Here is a 16,359-nt window from a genome sequence, read left to right on the forward strand (position 1 = left end):
CTGGGAAGTTCTGCATGGTTGAGTGACGTTGTCATGGAATTAGACTGACAGACAAACGAATTCCATGTTATAATCTGGGTCTTGTTTTTTTTTTTTTTTTTTTTTTTTTTTAAATTAATAAAATGATGATTTATATATTAGATTAGGCTATACTAATTCAAATTATATTATTGATTCTTTTACGCAACTTTCAAAAAAAATCTCTCGAAAACATGAAATAATTCTTAAAATAGTATAAGTGTAATACTTTATGCATGTTTTATCATGCATTAGCCTATCAATAGCCTAATACGTCTTTAGAGTTTCTACCTTCTCTTCTTGGAAATGGGAAATGGTCACGTCACATGTGGGCGTGTCTGCGGGAAGAAATTCCCCTTCGTTTCGAAGCTGTCAAGCGTTTAAGATCTGCAGCAGACGGTTTAGTGTGTTACATGCTTGAGGCTTGAACTGGTTACAAGGATCTGTTTCTACAGATATTGCCATCATGAGGACAGTTTTCATTCTTTGTGCGCTGGTAAGTGATGTGCTTTACGCTTGAGTGCTAGCATGTTAACTACGCATTAAAATTAATGGTGGGTGTTGTTTTTGAAATTGCTAATATTCATTGCAACAATGAATCAGTTTCTATGTTTCATGTGCAGCATTTAGAACGTTTGGATTGTCGTTGTTATTAAAACAATGACTCGTGTGTTAGCGTCACTTTCACTTTCGATTTGAACGCTGGTATTGGAGGAGCGTTTAAAGTATCTGTATCTGATACACATATAAAAACATTTGCATTGTCTGTTGTTAAATAGTAGTTTAATGCATTATTGTAAGGTTGCAGCCTTCTGTACTGAAAAACGGTCATTCTGGGTGGGGATCTCGGGGACTTTCCGCATTGTCTGCGTAATAATAACGTCGTTTTGGTTTCAAGTTTGCCCCATGTCTCGCTTTGAATGTCTGAGGGACCCCATGTCCTCTTAAATTACTCAAAAACATGCTTACATGTAAATATAGTGTTGATCATAATGCTTGTTTTCACATAAAAACTGAGGTGCATAAGCTCAGATCAATAAGGTGTATGACCAATAAAATACAAATACAAATACAAAAGTTCTAATTAAAAGAAAACAAGTTGACAAAAAGATTGAATCCAAAATCTGGTGATAATATAGCATACTTAAAGATTTACAAGCAATTTTGTACCAGGAACACCAATTAGGTAAAGGATTTTCAGCACAATACAAGGGTTAATATTCTTTATAATGTTCTTTATGCATTTGCCTTTGACAGGTCACATTGTTGTACCCTGTGTCATGCTGTGACACGGAAACAGAATTTTTGAAGGATGATAAATGCTGTAAGAAGTGTGGACCAGGTATGTGGACGAATTGTAATTCAATGTGGTGTGACAGTAAACTGACATAGTCTAGATAGAGGAAGTATCAGCATGTAGCCTCCACTTCCCTTGTTTTCTATAAAAATACACATGAATAGTCTATTTAGCTACTACAGTACCATATTGTTTTAATCGCCAATGCCTCACTTTGAATAGTTGATATTGTTTTACATGTGGCCTTGAAAAAAAGCAATAATATCATGTTTTACTTACTCTTAGTCATAATATACAAATCTCTTAGTCTAATCAGAGCGGGTAGTTACTGTGAGTGTGTCACAGGTAAGAGGATGTTGATGGATGATAACTGCGAGGACCCGCGCTGTCAGGACTGCCAAAACGGAGAGTATCAGAGTGGCTACACAAGGGATACCAAATGTGAGCGCCAGCCCAGCTGTGACCCTAGTGAGTGTCCACAAGTTTAATTTATTTATTTTTTTAACAAAATGTTTTTAGATTAATGTATCTATGTTTTTAGACAGTTGCACTTATTTTTTATAGTTTAGCATACTAGAAATATATATTAATATTAATTATCAATTGTTTAAAAAACTATTAAAGGGATACTCCACCCCAAAATGAAAATTTTGTCATTAATCACCATGTCGTTCCAAACCCGTAAAAGCTTTGTTCGTCTTCGGAACACAATTCAAAACATTTCTGGACCTTGACACTATTACTTATACTGTCCCATAGACTGCCAAGTAAGTTACACTGTCAAGGTCCAGAAAAGTATGAAAGACATCGTCAGAATAGTCCATCTGCCATCAGAAGTGCAATCTGGGTCATATGAAGTGACAGGAACACTTTTTGTAAGCGAAGAAAAAAAAAATAACGACTTTATTCAACAATTCCTTGACACAGAGGAGACCGTTGACAAAGGAATTGTTGAATAAAGTCGTTATTTTTGTTTTCTTCGCTTACAAAAAGTGTTCCTGTCACTTCATATAACCCAGATTGCACTTCTGATGGCAGATGGAGTATTCTGACAATGTCTTTCATACTTTCCTGAACCTTGACACTGTTATTTATTTGGCAGTCTATGAGACAGTCACAAGCCTCCAGGTTTTCATCCAAAATATCTTAAATTGTGTTCAAAAGATGAACAAAGCTTTTACGGGTTTTGAACGACGTAGGGGTAAGTGATTAATGACAAAATTTTCATTTTGGGGTGGAGTATCCCTTTAATATTAATATAAATCTCTAGTATAAATTAATCAAAATTTTTAGGTTATAAATAAAAGCAGCTGCCAAGTGAATAAATGTCATTGGAAGGTCTCCGTGAAGCTTACTCTTTTAATTTTTTTTTTTTTTTTTTTTTTTCATTTTCATTCAATTTTCAGATTTACATTTTATGCAACAAAATGAACCCAGCAAGACCAAGCTAAGCAGATGTCAGTGTGAACCTGGATACTACTGTACACAAGATGACGACTGCAACACTTGTACAAAACATACAGTTTGCAAGCCAGGACAGAGAGTTGTCAAAAAAGGTTTGTGCTGTCTGTTGTAAGAGTCAGTTTTGTATGTACTACTGCTATTTCATGTTGATTCTGTCCTAATTTGTACCTTTACATTGTTATTAAAAAATGAATCTTGATAATATGTCATAAAATATCATTTTAAATGTGTTTTAATGATTTTACAATCATTGTACTTATCTAAATGGCCAAAGACACTTGGAGGAAGCTGACTGGCATGGTGTAGCTAGTGGTTAAATTGAAGCTTTTAGGTTCAAACCCTGTGCATAGACATCATTTACACTGAATAGACACAAGGGTTTCATTTTTGCCTCTTGTTACCCTGTATTTTGACAGGTTCATCGGTTAGTGATACTGTGTGTGGGGCATGTGAACATGGAACATTCTCCACCAATGATTCATCTGACACCTGCAGGAAATGGACAGAGTATGAGAAAGCCTTCTGATATTAAGTCCCTTTGTTTTTTTCTGTTAGTGCTGGTCTCATATACTATTGTGTCTTAGGCTTGTGTAACAGGATGAAATCCCAGCTAACAGGGAACCAAGTTCTGGCAACGCTCTCTCAAACTTTCTTCCAGTAATGTTATTAGAATGGTTGTTCAGTAATCTGGCAATTAATAACCTTCCCAAAATGGTAGCACAAAAACATTGTTTATACATAATTCATTAAATGTTTTTATGAAACATTTTTGGTTGGGCTTTGGTCCAACATTTTTAAAAACTTTGCTACCTTATAGTTTCGGATGATTCAGAGAACATTCAAAAAGTAACATTACCATAATGTTTCCAAAAGTATAAAATTGAATGGTCGCTTAAACTTTCACTGAAACTATCTCTGCCTGATCTGAATTACTTTTTAACCTAATGCAATCTGGTTGATTCAGTCATTCTGAATGAAATAACAGAAATAATTCCCTGAGGGATTCCCTGAAGTCTCAACTCAAGGTTATATAAAAATTCCTCTTCTGTTCTGTTTTTTCCCCTCTAGATGTGAATCTGGATATGTTCAAAACACTCCTGGCAGTTCAACCTCAGATCAGACCTGTGGTGAGTACGCTGTAAAAAGTGCTTTTAGTCATTTGCACTCTTTGCCCAAAGTCAATATGAATATTATATAGTCAGTAGAATGGAAATTGTTGTTGATTTGATAGCTCTTAATGTGGACTAAGTCTGAAGACTTTATTTAAGCACTGAAAGTACAGTAGTGAAACTGGAGAGCCTTGTGGGTAGATTTTAGTTCCTGTATAACTGGTGTGTTCGATTTTGAGAGTCAAAAAACCATGCTTACTTAAAACATGGCATAGTTTGCATTAAGTACTAAGATGTTTTAAAATGCTGTCAGTAGTAATGATTTGATTACCCATACTATTAAAAATGATGAAGATTGTCATCCGAGTTTGTTGTGTGTTTTGTTTCAGTGGCTGGTACACCCATTTACAAAGTTTTCATTGGGGTGGGAGTTTTTGTGATAATCGTCGCAGTTGTAGTATTTGTTTTCATTAAAAAAAGTAAGTGCTGCAACCTACTGATGATCTAATCAATTTATCTACAATAGATCAGTGTGTACCGTTTCTCACAATCAATTCCTATGTGCTAAAGTGCTCATATTCCAGCTTTTTATCATTAACTGTGTTTTTACTTTCTTCCAGGAAAATCTGGATGCTATAAGGTAAATGTCTGGGTTTGCCATTCAGTCACAAGCAACGATGGAAAGCAAAATTCTCATGTTTAGAAATGAATGATAACGGTTCTTTTGTTTTTAGCTTCCCAAAAAAACCATAGAAGTCTTAACACAGGGAGAAATTGACGATGTGGAGAAAGCATACCGACCACTTTATCAACAGCCTCAGGAGGACATTGACAACAGCGCACCCGTCAGCCCCACGCTAAGCAACTTGACTGACAATGGAAATTTCGTAGCACAAGAGGATGGCAAACCCACTATTACCCCAACTACTGAATCAAATTCATTTTCATAGAACACAGTCTTCTACAAAGTACAGACAGCTGTACTCCCATCACATAACAACCATCTATATACTGTATATAGAGCATTACACTATGAAGCACTGCTTTACAGCTTTGTGTCTTACAAAATCATAAGTGTTCTTTTTCATGACTGAAAAAGTAGTTCTGTTTTCAAATATGTGTTCGCAGTTGCATTATTGCAGTTGCATTAGCACTGCAATATGATTGTTACAATATGCTGAAAAGCATTTAAAACGAAAGGCAATCAAATCTAATTAGAAGCAAAACGAAATGAAAAATGAAAGTGAAAATGAAAGACTGCACTAAACAAACATACGCATCCCAGTGCTTTTGTTTGGTACTTATATTAAGGACTACACACTTATTCCAAAATGCCTAAAAATTGAAGGTTTGAACATTTAAAAAGTGTAAGTTGGGATTGAAAATAATGTGGTACAGAATTGTGTGTTATTATTATTATGTTCACAAAATCATGTATATATTTTTTAATGTTGATATAATTTAAACTGCTAATTGTTGTGAAATCTGTGTTGCTTTGCATATTGTGTAAATATTTCTGTTGTAGATTACCAGTTTGTTTTTTATTGTGAATTTTGTATGGGTTTTTTTTTTTTTTTTTTTTTTGATTTATGCAGAAAAGCCTCAGTCTGTACATATTAAATAAATGGCTGATTCTCCATAAATAATAACCTGTCTATCACTATACGATTTCACTCGCTACTTATGAGGTGTGAAATGTCCTCAGAAAAACTGGTGTGAGACTGATGAATCGCTCATGCATTGTGGGATACTCTGACTGTCCACAAGAGGTTGCCATTTCCATATTTGAGATATTTTGGCATGAAAGCTTAAAAACGTTTAATCTCACTTTTGGCTCATAGGAAAATCACAAGGTGCACTATATTTCTTACATTATCTCCCTTTATTTATTAGAAAATGTAAAGTTGTGTTGTATTTATGTGTAGATTTTTGATTTGACATTATTATAAAGCTCATACTTTTGTATATATCTTAAACAAATCTAAAAGTAGCTTGTTGAACTATTAATTAGGTCATAATGACCATATGCTCGGATCGAGAAGCCCACTGATGGCCGATTTAGGCACTGTATCTCACGCCATTGTTCAAGGCCTCAATCCTTATCTCAATATCACAGCCTTTTGCCTGTCATGTTTAGACTGGGATTACACATCATTTGGGCCACTGAAGGGGGGGCATTGAGGAGATTGTTGTGTCCAGTGTGTGTTAGCTCTGAATATGTGCTCGGGGGGTGGATGGGAGGTGCTCCTTTTTTGTACTCAAGGGTTTTCTCATTATCCTTGGATTAACAGGCCACAGGCCTTTGAATTTACATGGAGGCCATAGTGATTGGCAAGGAAGAGTTTTCCTTTTATCATTCCCTCAAAAGCAGAGGCCGCAAAAACAGAATATTGTCCCAAGGCCTAATCCCATTGGTGTGTTTGTGTCAGAGAGAGAGTTACAAAAGAAACCAAAGGATACAAGATTTTTGATGCCCCATTCCTCGATGGAGCAGTTTATTTGACTATTTTATTCTTTTATTTATTTATTTGATCGTTTTCTAGTAGTGATTAAAAATTATGATTGGTGAATTATGCACAGGATATTTTTAATTGCAAGTACCCTGTTTTTTATGTTATAATAAATTGTTACATTTGTTTATATATTTAATACCCTTTTGGATTTTTCTGGAGGGTTTTTTTGCATTAAAAGTATTTTTATTCTATATTTAATTGTGAGTACCATGTTTTTTTATTATTATTATTATTATTATGCTGCTACTACTATTTTTGGACTTAGCCTGTTTATTTATTTAACCTTTTAGACTTTTAGAAAAAAAATTTTTTTTTTTTTTTTTTTTTTTTTTGCTCACGTTTAGTTTAATACTGTATAAGAATATTATTTAAATAACATACAATTTTTCCAGTTCAAGTTGGCTTATATTAATTTCAGTTTTTTAAACCTTTTTGCACTTGACTTTTGCATCAGTGTACTATTTATTTTATCACAAGTCACTTTGTTCACGTTTGATCTCATGGCACCTACATTTAAGCACTAAATGAGGGTAAAGGTAGAAGCTTCTGGCACTTTTCGTCTGTCAAGTCGTGACTAAACAGGAGAATAATCTTAATTATCACCCTTTAAGACAGAACAATTCATGTCTTTAATCTGCGCTGCTTTGAATTGTTTTAACAGATCAGAGGCAGATATGCAAATCCCGTAATAGTAGTGTCCTCACTGATAACATGAAGCCTAAATCCAGCCTTGAAGTGAACCGCTTTGAACGCTTCTTGATCTGCCTCCAAAATCTGAGAAAAAGAGATTCAAAAAGAATTATCATATATAAAGTTCGACTGTGAACATATACTTTTTAAGGTTTAGAGAGTGATCATCGATAAAGGTGTGACTATAAATATATATATATATATATATATATAACTATATATATATATATATAAATATATATATATATATATATATAACCGATATATAAAACCTATAAAACCGATAGTTCTCTGATTGGATGAGCATTGTTAAGTAAGATATTTTATTTTATTTTTTTGCAGCCAGCGAATGGCTAATAGCTATGCGGCGTAAAATTTGTTTAATCCAATCATTGTCGAATTTTATTTACTAATAAACTTAAAATGTATTAGGTCTAGTTGTGCGTCAGTTTTTATTGGGTGAGGCAGGCCTATACAGTATGCATCATGTTGATGCTTTTATTGCTTGTGTAAACATCGTGACGATCTATATTATATTTTTTCGATTACTACATTTCATAAGGGTCCTATTTGTTAAACGATGGCCCGTTTAATTATGTTGCTGCTTACAAACACTTCAGCGAGATAAATAAGCGGAAATCTGAGACTTTTCGTGACTTATTGCTTGAATTAATGGGTCTTCAGGACTTTAAGAAACTACAGCATTACAGCTGGAAATTGAGAGTAGGCTGTAACTAAACCTAAAAGCAAAACAATTCAACACTTAAAAAAAAAAAAAAAATATACTCATACTTCAGTAATTTCAACAAACCCCAAACCATTGCCAAAGACTTTAGATAAAGCGATTTTACTGTTACCATTGACCATGACCAAAACTTTTCAATTTTTCAACGTTTTATTTTAGCAAAAATAAGTCAGCAGGTAAATGCATTTATAATTTAAACAAAATATCTGTACAATATTTACACAATAGGCCTATGCATCCTTTGGATTAAATCTTGTAGCCTATGCAAACTTCCACAACAAAACGTTCCCATTGGTTTTCAAAGTGCAAAATTCAGTCTATAATGACTTGGATTAACAGTTTCATTGACTTTGTTTGAGCAGGTCATGTGTGGAGAGGTTTACAGGCGAGTACGAGTCCCTTGAAGGCCATCCAGCCCACCACTTCCCAAAGTCTGGACTGTGGAGATGTTTCAAATCGTTGGGTTTCTTGACGATATCTGAAGTCGCGGTTTCCGCGAGAGACCAGATTTTAGGTTTCTGGACATCGACGTTTTGTTTACACACCTCTTTTTTGCCCTCGCGCGACCTGTCAGACTTGTCACTTTCATTCTGCTGATCAAGTCCTTCCGCTAAACGGTCCTCGACCGACTTTGACACCGCGACATCCACCTCCTCATCATCAACCGTTTGAGGATCGATTTCATCTTCGTCCTCCGTGACTTTCCTCAAAGACCCCTCCTCTTCGCTCTCACCGTCCTCTTCCTCATCCTCCTCGTCGGATTTTCCTTTGGAGGCCCAGCTGACCCGGTTCTCCTTCTTGAGGCGGCGCCGGGCGTTGGCGAACCACGTCGACACCTGCGTGAGGCTCATCTTGGTGACGATGGCGAGCATGATCTTCTCACCTTTGGTGGGATATGGGTTTTTAAGGTGCTCGCTGAGCCAGGCCTTCAAAGCGCTGGTGCTCTCTCTGGTGGCCACTTTGGTGACCCTACTCGGGTCATCAGCTGGCATGGGACGATATGGAGTGTAATAGGGTCCTCCACGTCCGAGGAGAGTTTGATAAGGAGATGCAGCCTTGAGGTCATAGGAATTGCTCTGAAAGTAAGCAAGAGATTTGGTTTTAGAATATGAAGAATATGCATATAAAGTATAATTTTTCAGTTTGTCATGTTTTTTTTTTTTTCCACATGCATTAGGCTATAACATTTGTAATACGTACAAAATAAAATATTTTTTTTAGCACTGAATTGTAATGCATATGCAATATATAAAAATAATCATACTTCAGAATACTTACAATGTGTGGCATGTGTCCCGGATGAGGATAGGGGATGAAACTGTACCCCGGTATTCCTGAGAAAGGTAAGGGAACCCCAGCCATGCCCACAAGATGTTGCGGTGGCTGTTGCATTGCAGGCGGGCAGCCAAATAATTGATATCCAACCGGCATGCTGATGTTCCTGTCCATGAAGAAGTTTCCAAACGCCGTTGGAGAAGCAGGCATCCTTACTCCCTGAGCTCTGGTGTTTGAATGACACTCCCACGAGTTCACGGGCGCTCTTTATAGGCGGAGCCGCACCAGTGGGCGGTGCCATGGTGGTTGATTGACAGCTGTGATCCAAAGGCTTTCACTGGGGCTAAATCCCTTCAAAGAAGAATTTCGGTTGTTCCTTTTAACGGCCTCTAAAAGTCTTTAAACTCACGATTCTTATCTTACGCTTATCCGTACTGAAGAGTGGAAAATAGTATGGGCTCCATTCCAAATTCGCTTTTTTTTTTTTTTTTGGAAATGCTCCTAAATGAGATTGGTGAAAATCTTAATTCCATAAAAAAAAACAACAAAAACGCTAAATGTTTAAATATACTTATTCTAAATCATTTAAAATATTATATAATTATAATTTAAATTTGCTACATGTTCTCATGCAATTTCTTTAGAAATCACTTAAAATGTTATTTTACATTTAATTTAGCCTATTTTGGTTTTGTTTTATAGGTTTTGTTTAATCTTGATTGCATGTAAACACTTCAAATAGAATTGAATGATGCTCAGCCGAGAGAAGCGAGTGAAAGCCGTCGACACAGCTACAAATGTCGCACATTAACATCTCAGAATAAACTTTTCTCCATCTTGCTGAGACTGTTTCATCTTTTTGTCTGAGCAAACCGATACAAGACCCGACATGACAAGCCATTATCAGAATTTGATTAGCAACACGGTGCAATGTGTGTCTGAAGCGTTTGAAAAAGTAAGAAAATACCTTGTAGCGGTTTTAACTAATTAACACCGATTTGGAAACTTTGGTTGCTTTGATTTGATATTAGATTTAGTGCAAGTAAAAAAGTAAATAAATAAAACTATTGCAGATGTATTTAACTTGCGTTGCAAGTTTGATTCATTGGTATAACAATTAGATTAGCTTTCATTAATAACATTAACATTTAGCAAAATTAATTTATTTTAATTTCTAAAAAAAAAATGAAATAGCTAATATTTTCGTTAAAGTTATTAAAAATACAACTTGTTTAATCGGATAGAATTGTATGTCTTATTTACACAGACATAAAAAATATTGTTTACACGCCGATTTTTATTATTATTATTATTTTATCCAATAAACTAGTCTAAAAGCGGAATTATTTTTCTAATTTCATTTATGTATGCTAAATCATTTCTGCACGGTTGCAAATGTTTTTTTTTTTTTTTTTTGTTTTTTTTTCGGTTCCAAACGACCCAAGGCTATTTGGCTTTATTGTAACCGAACATCAAACCTATTTTAAAAGGGGATGACTTTGCTTTTGCCCACAACAAACTAGTAGGCTACAATTGGCGTAATTAAATAGGTTTAAGCGAAACAGGTGTCGACTAATGTATATGGTAATTGCAGCATAACAGATGTTAATGCAGGGAGATACTCAGATAAGATTAGAATCCCTAAACATACATACCAATGCCCTGGAAAGAAAAGCACAGCAAACAACCCGATAGCAGGGGGTGAAGGCTCTCTGACATTGGAAATACAAGTTTTTTGTTGAAACCCGCTCTTTAATCTGTTATCTAGTAAACAATGCTGGCATGCATTGTTTCCTAAAACTTTGATAGAGTCTCAGAATTAAGTTTAGTGGCATCTTATGTATTATTTCAGGAGGGTATCTGATGAAAAGAAGTGTTACTGACCTTGATCTTTTTCATCACCTTTTATTTGGAAATGTTTATTAAGATTTTGTATGGTGAGGTTGTGAAGGTGTGAGACATTTGAAGGGCTGACAGACGGACAGATAAGTTTGGAAGCAGGGTGGGGTTCAGATCCCCTCGGGCCAAGGGCAAATTTACTCAACTAGCACAATGGTCAAAACAGAGAGCAAAGAGCAAAGCTTATGCTGCATCTCTGGAGATAAGCAGCTCAGGGCTGTGATTATCATGTTCCTCACACACTCTGCGTTCTCCTCTCTTTCCTCTCTTCTCGCACACAATACAGGTGTACTTATGTTCTGACAGGTCCAGTTAAGACTGTTTGCTCATGGGATGCCAGTCATTTGCCGAGAGGAGAACAGTGGGAGATAGTAGACCGACATACTTCAGATAAGAGATGAGCTTTTCCAGTCTTTCACCACAGAGAAAGCAGAGAAATCAAGATCGGTGTGAGTGGAGATTTCTCCCGAGAGCTCAATTCAATTTTGTTTCACTCTACTGGAACTACTCCCGTCAAAATCCTCATGGTTTGTGTTGTGGTTAACCAAACAGATCAACCAGATTAATCAATACAAATCAACAACTGCAGGATCAGAGAAAAAAGTGCCAGTACTTACCAGCTTAGTGTTACTTCTACACATCAAGGTCAGCTGGAATCCTCAAATCGTCATAAAATATGTTTACTGAAAAGATATTTTCATAGGTCATAATTAATCATTTGGACAAATAAATATAATAAATGAATGAATACACTTATATTATATACAATGAGTTTATATATAACAAATATACATAGATACATAAAAATGCACTACATAAAAAATATGCACAAAACCTGGTTTTACTACTGTAAAATGGCTTAGAAAATAAAAGTAAATAAAACAAAGCAACCATGCAAATGCATGCTAAATAAAAAAAATAAACTCATAAATAAGCAAGCACAAAACTTGGTTTGACTATGACATACTCAGGCTTTTAAAAATACAAATATGGTAAATAAAAAAAGCTCATAAATAAATAAATAAGCACAAGATATACCTTAAAATAGCAGTTAAAATAAAAAACTATTACTAATAAACTAAATATACTGAAGTAACCATGCAAATGGATGGAAAATCATATATTCCTAAATAAATGAAACAAATTAATTAATTAAAAAATAACCAATAATAAAATGTATATGCACAAAACTTGGTTTTACTATAAGATATACTCTAAAGTGTCTGTTAAAATTAAATTAAATAACCATACAAATACACAGTGAATAAAAAGTAAAATATTCACATCTATATATGGTAAATAATTCTAATTTCAATTTATTTCATGGATATATATATATATATATGTTGTAGTTATACTTTATGTAGTTATGTTATGTAATGTATAAGAAGAAATCTGTAATTAATCAACTTAATTAATAAACCATAAAAATAAATCATAGTGTCTACTGGTGAGGAAATATAAATATTAAACATGTCAAGACAAAACCAGACTGGTCTGTCTAGGTACTCCAAAACTAAAAATTAAACTATCGGCACTTCACCCAAATGGAATTCTTTGCAAATGGGAGGATCATCCATTGAGTGCAGTATGTGCGTCCTAATGAGTTGATAATGACAATGGGCAGAGGTGTGACTTCATTTAGCGCTCATCACATACCGCTGAGCAGACAAAAGGCTCGAACATGTCATTAGAATGGCCAATAGTCAGGTGTCAATAAGATCTGTTAACAAAAGCATGAAGGGAATCCACAGAGAGTTTTTCACACCTTCGACATGTTAGTTTTTCTTTCTGGAAGTAGTTCCTTGTTAAGTCGTTTTGAGGTGAGAGGAGGTCAAATTTAATTAAACACTGTGAATCAAGTTAGCATTAAACCTAAAAGAATAATAGCTAAAAAGAAATTATCACATTTATATTTTACTAAAGTATATTAGTCTAGAGAAACAAACTAATAAATAAAGCAAGATGTTACTTTAAGGAGCTTTTTCAACCTAATTGGACCTTTAAAAAAGACTTTCATTTTTTTTTATTTTTTTTTTGAGTTGTACTATATATATTGTAATATTGACCTAAATAAAATGTAACGAGTCATTTGAATGTTATGAAGTACATTTATTAAGTTGACAAACCTAAAGAAATTAAAATACATTTCTGTTTGTGGTCTAAATTGCTCTTAATTCTTTTAAAATCACCCTTCAAAAAAATTTGTTTTTATATGGGCCATTTCATTACAAGACAGGTCTCATTTTAAATGTCATGACCTCATAAAAGTGTTGGCCTCCTAAAACAATGCTGTTGTTTTTAGCATTCAAAACCCTCATTTTGAGAGCTAATGAGCTATGCCAAGTCCACAGGCCCAAACAGAGGGAAGTTAGCTGAACGTGAATGTTATCAGTCTTTCCCACCTCCCCTCTATCAATCACCCCCTCCACTATCCATCCATCTTTTGTCATTTGTGTTATCAGCCCCACTCTATCACTCTTCTTTACAGGGAAGTGACATTGCAAGTACTCACCAATGGGAGGATGCCTTTGTTAGGGGTCTGCACTGGGCCCGCCCACTCCTCTTTCTCTTTTGGGGTTTGATTTGATTGACAGCCCCCGCATGGGGTGAGTGACAGGTGGTGTTCGTTAGCCTGTGACAGGCGGCATGGTGGTTGGAGTTTGTGCTGTATGTGTGGTTGAGAATACAGTGCACTGCGTCCATACAGCATCCAGATTCCTGCTACATGTTCTGCTGCTTGAACAAAAATCTGGGATGCTGCAAAAAAAGTACAGGACAAGACACTAACAAGACAACACCTCAGTTCTATAAACAGAAAGAGAGACAGACAGAAATATAGACACAAATATATGTATAGAAAAATCTCAAATGTATTAGATAGATAGATAGATAGATAGATAGATAGATAGATAGATAGATAGATAGATAGATAGATAGACAGATAGACAGATATTCAGAAAGATGATAGACAGACAGACAGATAGACAGATAGATAGATAGATAGATAGATAGACATAGATAGATAGATAGATAGATAGATAGATAGATAGATAGATAGATAGATAGATAGATAGATAGATATGCACTGGTAGATAAAAATGCATTATATAGATAGATAGATAGATAGAGGACACAGAGATGGATGGTGGACATATATGGTTAGACAGACAGACAGATAGACAGACAGACAGACAGACAGATAGATAGATAGATATAGACAGACAGACAGATAGACAGACAGACAGACAGATAGATAGATAGATAGATAGATAGATAGACAGATAGATAGATAGATAGATAGATAGATAGATAGATAGATAGATCGATAGATAGATAACAGACATGACAGACTGGTAGATAAAAAGGATAGATAGATAGATAGATAGATAGATAGATAGATAGATAGATAGATAGATAGATAGATAGATAGATAGATAGATAGATAGATAGATAGATAGATAGATAACAGAAAAATGTATTCGAGAGATAGACAGTCATGTGGATGGGTAGAACGATAGAAAGACAGACAGGCAGAGAAAAGGACAGAGAGATAGATGGATAGATAGATCAAAAAATTATTAGATAGAGATATAGACACTCAGGATAGACAAAACAGTAACTGATGGATAGATAAGACATCATTGAACATTTGTGATCAGAAACTCCGAATAACAGCCAGCATCAAGACTCGCATGAAGCGCTTAACAAATGTTCTCCTCACAATCAATACCTGGTGTGCTTGTAAGGCATCTGTGACATGACATCTACATTTTGGGTCATTTGTAAAACAAAGACTACAAGGAAGCTGGAGGCCTTGAGCCGCTGGTTTCAGTTCCCCTCCCCGGCACAACAGCAGCCCCAAACCGCAGGGGGAGCGGCCCTCAGATGGAAATGAGCAACCAAACCAACAATGTAGTGCCTAATCTCTTCAGAGAGCTGAGAATCAGTTACACAGCAGTGGAGGCCTCTCCGGGCTTTTCAGCGGCTCCCCCCGCAAACGCACACCCTCTGACCCCCCTCCTGTGTAGCCACAGGCTCCCCTTACACATGGGCCAGATACAAGGTATCCCCCTGCAACAGAAGGGGCAAGAATAAGTGGAGCGCGGGGTGGGGCAGAGCCCTCAAAGCATGGGATTAGAGCTAATGTGCCCTCCCTGGGTTCTAATCTCTTCAGAGGAGCAGCGTGTTTGAGGACTGCGGGGCAGTCAGATAAGTATCTATTACAGCAAGGCCCTCTTATCCTTCAAACACCCCCATGCCCTTCAGAAATGAGGCACAAAACCACTTGCCTGTCTTCTCCTGTGATACCCAAAACCTGAAAGCAAGCGCTGGCCTTTTGCGACTAAAATGGAATTAAGGGCTCAGGACCTTACGGAGGGCCGCTAGGGCCCATATTTGCTCCATCTGGGGAGCTCAAAGCCGAGCGACCGATGGGCATCAAAGAAAGAGAGGAGAAAAGAACCGAGGATCTTTGCTGGGAAGGTGCAAGCCAGGGGACAGTGACTGAGGTGGAAGATCTGATAGGGTGTAATCTTGTTAGGGTGATCCAGGAGAGTGATGAAAGTGCCGCACACTAGATTAGCGCAAGAGCCTGGAGGAAAGGTGGGAGATTGGAACGCAACACTTTATAAAAAAAAAAATAGATCTTAACAATTAAGAGGGAAAAAACAGAGAATAATGAACAGGAAAAAAGTACACATTACACATAGTACAATTTATTTTTTGTTTTATACAAGGGAACATAAATTACATTATGAAAATAAACACTCAGGTAACAGGAAAGACCCTCAAATTTCCAACATAAAGCACAAACTAGCAGATTTACTCAACATCATCCTTTGGAATGCAAAATACATTTATTTTAATATAAAAATGGGCTAAACATACAATTCAAGACATTAGCAGCAGAAAAGAACAGGCTCTCGCAAAGCATTTAAATTCCATAAAAATATATTTCAATATTTCTAAGTGTGTGACTAATTTTTTAATTGGAATTAGATCATAACTCTAACTCTTGTTTGGGATATTATTGGCTTATATTTTTTTTCCCTGGTGCACAGAGCCTTTGTCATGTCATCATGGAAAAAAGTTATCTCAGAAGCAGATTTATTTATTTAGCTGAGAAAAAAATAAAATAAAATAATATAAATATATATATATATATATATATATATATATATATATATATATATATATATATATATATATATATATATATTTATACTTACATTGTTCATTTATATGGTATCTATCTATCTATGCAAAAACTTAAATATTTTTATAATTATATGCAATATATTACATATACAAAATTATATATAATATACTATACTACACTACACTAGT

The 16,359-nt window shown here is 35.4% G+C and overlaps 2 protein-coding genes across 2 annotated transcripts; one reads left to right on the forward strand and one right to left on the reverse strand.

Moving 5' to 3' along the window:
* The first annotated feature begins 349 nt into the window (after positions 1-349).
* On the forward strand, positions 350-5,458 carry LOC109051919 (tumor necrosis factor receptor superfamily member 5-like). Its single transcript, XM_042750782.1, has 9 exons — positions 350-514; positions 1,276-1,360; positions 1,661-1,783; positions 2,722-2,871; positions 3,196-3,286; positions 3,848-3,906; positions 4,278-4,367; positions 4,509-4,528; positions 4,623-5,458. The coding sequence occupies exons 1-9, from the start codon at positions 485-487 to the stop codon at positions 4,836-4,838; spliced, it is 864 nt and encodes a 287-aa protein (XP_042606716.1). The 5' UTR covers positions 350-484; the 3' UTR covers positions 4,839-5,458.
* A 2,515-nt stretch (positions 5,459-7,973) lies between these two features.
* On the reverse strand, positions 7,974-9,371 carry LOC109051949 (iroquois-class homeodomain protein IRX-1-like). Its single transcript, XM_019069428.2, has 2 exons — positions 9,115-9,371; positions 7,974-8,912 (listed from the first exon to the last, which is right to left on the reverse strand). The coding sequence occupies exons 1-2, from the start codon at positions 9,319-9,321 to the stop codon at positions 8,178-8,180; spliced, it is 942 nt and encodes a 313-aa protein (XP_018924973.1). The 5' UTR covers positions 9,322-9,371; the 3' UTR covers positions 7,974-8,177.
* Between the last annotated feature and the right edge of the window lie 6,988 nt (positions 9,372-16,359).

Source organism: Cyprinus carpio, chromosome B23, assembly GCF_018340385.1.
Source record: "Cyprinus carpio isolate SPL01 chromosome B23, ASM1834038v1, whole genome shotgun sequence".
Classification (NCBI taxonomy): domain Eukaryota; kingdom Metazoa; phylum Chordata; class Actinopteri; order Cypriniformes; family Cyprinidae; genus Cyprinus; species Cyprinus carpio.

What these genes read in the sequence shown, in the direction of transcription:
- LOC109051919 (XM_042750782.1), top strand. Translation starts at nt 485, where the DNA reads ATGAGGACAGTTTTCATTCTTTGTGCGCTG. An exon ending in CTGTAAGAAGTGTGGACCAG is followed by an intron (nt 1,361 to 1,660) that starts GTATGTGGACGA and finishes AGTGTGTCACAG; the next exon opens with GTAAGAGGATGTTGATGGAT. An exon ending in ACAGAGAGTTGTCAAAAAAG is followed by an intron (nt 2,872 to 3,195) that starts GTTTGTGCTGTC and finishes GTATTTTGACAG; the next exon opens with GTTCATCGGTTAGTGATACT.
- LOC109051949 (XM_019069428.2), bottom strand. Translation starts at nt 9,321, where the DNA reads ATGCCTGCTTCTCCAACGGCGTTTGGAAACTTCTTCATGGACAGGAAC. An exon ending in CGGGACACATGCCACACATT is followed by an intron (nt 8,913 to 9,114) that starts GTAAGTATTCTG and finishes GCTTACTTTCAG; the next exon opens with AGCAATTCCTATGACCTCAA.